The 7,080-nt window shown below is 46.8% G+C and overlaps 1 protein-coding gene across 1 annotated transcript; it reads right to left on the bottom strand.

The window, feature by feature from the left end:
- Positions 1-3,149: 3,149 nt before the first annotated feature.
- On the bottom strand, positions 3,150-6,317 carry LOC122910134 (leucine carboxyl methyltransferase 1-like). The gene is made up of 4 exons (XM_044254833.1): positions 6,280-6,317; positions 5,404-5,495; positions 3,418-3,539; positions 3,150-3,290 (listed from the first exon to the last, which is right to left on the bottom strand). Exons 1-4 carry the CDS (start codon positions 6,300-6,302, stop codon positions 3,150-3,152), a joined length of 378 nt encoding a protein of 125 aa, XP_044110768.1. The 5' UTR covers positions 6,303-6,317.
- Positions 6,318-7,080: the final 763 nt, after the last annotated feature.

The raw sequence follows: 7,080 nt of genomic DNA on the forward strand, positions 1-7,080 counted from the left end.
CTCACTCCCGCACACCTCTGCTGGTCAGGTAGCTCCAAACAGCCAAGGCCCTCTGGTCACTGGTCCGGGTCCCTGTCCCCACAGCTCATCCCCACAACTTCCCACCCAGGCCTGGGCCCTTTGTCCTCCTTGGTGCCTGTCCTGGGTGTGCCCCTAGTGCATGATCCCGCCTGACTGCACCCAGGTGCCTGCTTCCAGAAAATGCACATGGCCCTCTACTTCCCCCTAAGTGGGATCACAATACACAAAGTCCTGTGGTATGGTCTTTCCACCCAATAGTACATTTTTCATTCTGGTGTAAATTACAGACATGTAAATCACACACATCCATCCAGCTAGAAGAGAGGATCCTCAGAGCACTTAACAGAGGTCTTTATCTGCACAGAGGATGGCCCTCATGGAGACTTTGTGTATTTCCAGCCTCCAGTGGCTCCAGAGTGCCCTGTCCCTCCTTGCCCCATCAGTTCTGCGGGGACAGCTTGGTCGTGATTTGCTCTGGTGGTTCACTGGCCACTGCCCACGCTTCGCCTCTATCACCTCCCGCAGCTGTGTGCCTAGACCAGGCAGGCGGTTGGGCAGAATGGTGGACACGCCTGGTCCGCGGGTCCTCCACAGAGTGACAGGTGTGCAGCAGCAGAGGCAGATTCCACCCCCCTGACTGATGCTAGTCCAGGGGATAGGGTTATGAACGGCGCTGGCAGCTGCCCCACGGGAGCCCCGCTGCCCACCCCATTGCCACGATGAAGACGCAATGCTGCTGCGTGAAGCAGCTGGCCAACCAGACCCTGGCCTGTAAATGCTCCCATTCGGGCTGGGATTGTGCCAGGTGAAGTCAAGAGCCGGAATGGGAGGGCTGGCGGCTCTCCTGGTGGCGTGCTCCCGTCCCCTGCCACCACCACGCACCAGGCATAAGGGGTCCTGGTCTGGGTCTGCGCCAAGCCACAGACTGGAGGCCAGCTTGGGCCAGTGTCAGAGTCTGGGAAGAGCTACTTGGTGGATTGGCCTTTCCAAGACGCCGCCTGCAGGGGGTGTCCAACGCCCTCTGTCCTGGCCACGCCCAGCATTGCCCTGGGGGAACTGCACCTGAGCCTTCCCCTACCCCCCACACCAGGGTTTTCCCTGGGCGAAAACTATGGGCACTGATGTGCCTGAGGCCCCGTGGACGCTGTGCTCTCGGGGAGGTGTTCTCTGCCTTTCGGGGGCGCCCTACCTCTGCAGATCCTCAGCCTCCAAGTGCCTAATTGCAGGAAAGAATTAAGGGGAGGTCCGGGCCCATAGGATCTGCCTCCAGAGTTCCTGGTATCCATGGAGGGACCATAGAGGTGCCGCTGCCTCCAAACCCAGGCCTCTGGGAGGAAAGAACTGTGGAAATGCTTTGGGCCGACTTTTAGGTTTATTTTTCTTTTTATTTTTTTAAATAATTTTTTTATTTAAAATTTATAAATAAATTTTTTATTTTTTTAAAAAATCCTTCTCCCTCTGGGTTTGGATGAAGATCCTCTCCAAGTTTCTTTGGTTTCTGCTTTATTGCCTGACAGGAAACATTATCCATTATGAAATGACAGCAGACACCAGGGTTTGTAGACCATCTGGCTGTTGGAATAGGAACCACTCACTGGTGGTTTTGAGAGCTCCTGGAGGTGATGGTCATATGCCCAGTTATCTGGGACACAGCTTTCAAGGTCCTTAGGGCTGTTGGCTATACTGGACCTACTGACTGTTTATTCTGGATGAGATACCAAAGTGTGAGTCTTACACAGCTTTTGCTTTTTTGTTTTTCCCCCAGCACCTGGGTCAAATGGGGAGTGTGGTTTGGCCAAAGCACATGTGACAGTTCTTCTGGTGTGTGTGAACCAAAATGCTTTTCCTTCCCCTCTCATTTTCTAAACTTGATATTGAGGGTTTGGGGGTCCCCCCCTAACTTTTCACTTAGTAGGCTTTTTGTGAGTTTAATTTGGTTGCTACTCCACTCTATGATCTTAGTGTGCACTGATCCTGTTTCCAGAGTTGATGCCTGTCCCCTAAAGCCTAGAAGTGCCTCCTTTGCCATCATTTGTAGGAAATGATAGAAATAATGCCAAGCGGCAGGTAGACAGGGAAGCAGTCATAGAGTTTTGGAATGTAGGTGAAGTTTGGTGGGGTGAGGTCCAGAGCCGATGTTGAGAAAGAGTTCTTGAGACTTCTTTGGTGCAAAACGGTGGTTTTATTAAAGCACGGGACAGGATCCGTGCACAGAAAGAGTGGCATCAGTGTTGTGGGGGGAACTGATACACCCTTGAAAGGTGGGGGAGGTGAGGAGAGGGAAGGGTTTCAAAAAAGCTTTCCTATGCTAAGGAAGACCTACAAGATACTGGAGACCTTGCCATTGTCAAGTGAGGTGGTTTTACCTTCTAGCAGGGAATGAACATGAAGATGGTTGGAACAGGCACTCTTTTGTTTCAAGGAGACCTGAGTTTTTTAAAAAAAACCCTTTGGACCGATCCAAAACACCTCCACTAAATCTTTTCTACCCTGTGCTATTTGCCGTCCTTACTAGTGGCAGATAACCTTATCCTTGGAAGGGGTACCTAAGACTCAGGGTACCTGGACCAGAAATGAAAATGTCAGATGTATTCCTGATCAACCCAACTATATGACACGAAGGAGAAAACAAACCTCGGGACCAATTTGAAAGGACGTGGGGCTGAGAGGAGGCATTTCTCCAGTGGCATCTGTTCCTACTGCACACGATATGCCCCTGCATTCTGTTCCAGCTCCTTCCGCCACACGATGGCCACTGAGGTACAGGCACCACCGACTGATGGACCACAAAGACCCCCCTGAGCAAGCACAAGGCTCTGTACAGAGAAACACGGAAGCAACCTGGACTTGCGGGACCTGCAGTCTATTCAGTCCTGGTTCTGACACTAACTGGACCCGTCTCATTTTTGTGAGAGAAGTTAAAACTGTTCTTGATCATTAAGCGAGCAGGTGAGGGATGAAATCAGGGAGCAGCTATGAAAGGCCTTTGCACATATCACTATCACCAGCCTTGCACGTCTCTAAACTGTACTGAAGACACTGTCACGCTGACAATAAAATCTTCATGATTGTGAATACAGCAGACATGGGGGTCTAGCGCTCACAGTCCCACTGTCAGGGCCTTCCGCTCATGCAGAGGACACGTGGACAAGGGTTTTTATCAGGAGCCCTGTTGGTAACAGCAAAGGATGAGAAGTCAGGCACCCATCCTTCACCGGGGCCCCGGTGACATCAAGTACGTGGCTGACGGCGGCAGCAGGCGCAAGTAGCTGGGGACAGGCGTGGGAGACAGGCAGTCACTGCATCTCCTCCTAATATATTTTTAACATTTTGGACCAGGCGGGCACCTTCACAAATGAAACAATTCGGGAAAGAAGAGGGCGAATGTTCATTTACCTTTAATCTCCAGAAGGTGGTCTCCATCCCAGTCCCAAGATTTAGAATTTGACAATGACATTCTGTCTTCTGCAGAAATGCCCTTATCAGCTGACTGACGCCATAGACTCGAGCAAAACATCCTGAGACAGAGACACAGAGACAAGTTATCGCTCAGTGAGATCAGAAAGCATCCCTGCAGAGCCCGCCCTAGGAGAAGAGCAAAGGAGGATTCGGCTGCTCAGAAGAATTGGGGTCAGTGATTTTCCTGTGGACTCATGGGAGAAATCAAGACTTCCACATTCTCTTCTTTTTAACTTAAACCTGCTGGAACCAAAGTAACTACAATCTATTTAATGATTTAATGGTGGAAATAAAGATTTTAGGAATAAAAATGTCCCTTGGGGCACCTGGGTGGCTCAGTCGGTAAAGCATCTGCCTTTGGCTCAGGTCAGGATCTGCTCCCTGCTTGGCTGACAGCCTGTTTTTCCCTCTCCCTCTGGCTCTCCCACTCATGCTCTCCCTCTCCAATAAATAAATAAATGAAATCTTTAAAGATTACCATAAAATGTCCTATGATTTTACACAGGAAAGACAAGTGTTTTACATCAAAACATCAGATCTTAATGTTCCTCTTTGAAATATGCTTTTTGTGCCCAGGTGCAAACTACTGAGGACTCAGCTAAACATCAACATGTGAGATCAAGACGATATAATATTTTGCGGTCAGAATATGGGGCAGATAAATGTCCAAGCAAAATGAAATAAAATAGAATAAAATAAAGCCGTATTTCTTACCATGTTCCCTTCATCTCCAACCTCTGTGGGTAAAAATCTCTATGCTTATAAAATGACCTCACAGACCGACTGCAGGAGAGGAAGGCACGAGCAAACATTGCCCCCAGAATGGACTTATTCAGCTCCAGGGTGAGAAGCTTGGGTAAAGGAGATGGTGAATTAAAAGGGGAAAGGAAGATAAAATCTGTGTTCTACAGCCCTGTTGCTTAAAGTGTAACTATCTTAAGAACAAAACCTGAGCAGCATTTAGAAATGTACTGCAATGTGATATAGGAGTCCTGTGTCTATTGATTCTCCTAATAAATCATTTGAGCTTGTAGTTTACAGGTTATCTTGCATTTTATTTCTAGAAAATCATTTTTGTTGTAGGTTATACAGTATCATCCACAACAGACTGGACGTTGAAACAAAAACTGAAAAGATGCTCACCACACCCTACTTGGGAAGCACTCTGGACATGCCAGCCCATGCAGAGAAGGAAGGCAGGCAGGCTGCTGACTCGCTGCCTCAGGGCACCCAGGTCCCCAGGGCTCCAAGGTGGGGCCCCGCCTCTGGTTACAAAAGCTGCCTCAGGAGCCCCGGACGGAGGCTTCAGGCCTCTTAGGCAGGCCTGGTCTCATCTTCCTAAAGCCTGGGTTCACCCTCAGCTCAAAGGAAGGTCCTTATCCTTATTGTCACTTTAAACTTTCTTTGCATTTCTTACAAAATCTACCCAGAGGCTCTATCTTTTCGGCCAGGATTCCCCGCATGCCCAAGGACTTGGGGTCATTTGGCTAATTTCTCAATCTGATCGAGAATGAGTCACCCTCCCATCTCAAATCTTTTCATTGCCTTCCTTGATAGAAAGGACTTGCAGAGCCTACTAGTGTTATTATCACTTTAATATGGCCAAAATGGTGATTCCTTACCTGGACAGTTCACTGTAAAAGATACTAGAAATGGTTCTTAAGCATATAAAAATGATCCTTAATTTCAGCCCCCAAATAAGAGGAATACAATAACATAAATATACTGTAAGATCACATTTTTTGCATAACAGATGAACCACAATGAAAAGGTCCCTGTGCTGGTGAGGATGTTGGGAAATGAGCACTTTCATATGCCACTGAAGAGAGTGAACACTGGAACTTTCTCTTTTGAAGAATGAACCCCTAAAACCTCAGGCCTCTGGGCTGATGAGGGGACGTTGGGAGGGAGGGAGTCACTTGCCTCTGTTAATTCTGGAGGCCTTCTTCTCCTTAGACAGTCTTATAAAATGCTGGATGGAAGGATCATGCCAGTAGCTGAGGCTTACTGCAGACCTAGAAGGGAAGAAACGAGGCAGGTGAGGGGAGGTCAATAGGTTCTGGCCCAGCTCTCAGGAAGAAGGTCAAGGAGGACAATCAGCTACCTCCAAAGGTCATCAGAGGCACATTTCATGCACCATTACAACCTCAACAGACTCAGCCATCTGTCTTGGTGCTCACGTACACAGCCCCTCACTGTTCCACCCCTCACCAGCGGCCGTTTCTTCTCTTTATTTTCTCAGGTGCCTAACTCCCTTCCCAGGACCCTACAGAGCACAGCACCTCACCTCATACCTCACCTAGAAGACCTCCCACCATTTATTCCCTCAGCAAACTCACTGGCAAGAGCCAGTCAGACAACTCTGCTCGACCACAAGTTCTGTGTCTATGGGAAAAGAGCTCCAAGATTGTTTCCTAAAACTCACTTGAATGACTTCCTAAGCCTTTCCCCCAGCTCTGTAATAGGTACCAGTCCTTCCACATCCCTTAGGCTGGTCGCAGTGGGGAAACCAGGAACCAATAAACATAATAGCTACAACCTAGAAAATGGTCTACACAACCTGGAAAATCCTATGGTAGCCTAAAATCTCCCTGGTGTATGCTACATGGAACCAAAGTTTTAGTGTTCTAAACCAGGAGCTGATGCCCAAATTACCAGTGAAGGTCTTCTGCCAACTGTGAGAAACCAGCCTTAGGGAAACAAGAAATAGCAGAGGGAGCCTGGATCTCTAAGGCCATCTGAAGCCATTTTGACCTTTGCCCTTCAATGGGTATCTTGGGAATTAACAAACATCTTTACCACTTAAACCAAATGGTATGCATGGTCAGCTCTTGGTTTCAGCTCAGGTCCCGATCTCAGGGTCCTGGCATCCAGCCCGGCGTTGGACTTCATCTTGAGTGGGGAGTCTGCTTCAGGATTCTCTCTCTCTCTCTCTCCACAAATATCTGTTTAATGGACATATGTATAAACTCGCTAAATTGTTTGACAGGTGAATTGTGTATTATAATATTAAAAAATGCTGTTATAAGTGAAAAGCCAACCCTCCAAAATTTTTAGTAGAAGCTAATTTAGTTTTCAACATATTCTCACAGTTACCAAAGGCAAAAGATTGTATTTTCAAACACCAATTGTAATATAATTAAAAGGAACTTAAGATGACAGTTTTCCATTTAAGGCATATTGTTTAGCAATGTCTAACAGCAGATATTTCATTCTCATCTACATGGTCAAAAAAGAAAAAGAAAAGGCAAAACACAGTCAATACATTGCTCAGTAAGTATACTCTTGGGCATTTATTCTAAAGAAAGAAAAACCTATTTTCACACCAAAACCTTTACATAAGTGTTTCTAGCAGCTTTATCTGATCATAGCCCAAAACTGAAAACAACTCAAATACCCTACAATGGGTGGATATTATAGCTGAAGTATGTCCACAGCATGGAATACCGACTGAAGAGTATAAAGGGATAACTAGTAAAACACACAATTTGAATTCACCTTAAATTATGATTAAGTGAAAGAAAATCTACTCTTAATGGGTAACATATATATGATTCCATCTACAAAACCTTTTTTTTTAAAGATTTTATTTATTTATTT

The sequence above is a fragment of the Neovison vison genome, chromosome 6 (assembly GCF_020171115.1).
Source record: "Neovison vison isolate M4711 chromosome 6, ASM_NN_V1, whole genome shotgun sequence".
NCBI lineage: Eukaryota > Metazoa > Chordata > Mammalia > Carnivora > Mustelidae > Neogale > Neogale vison.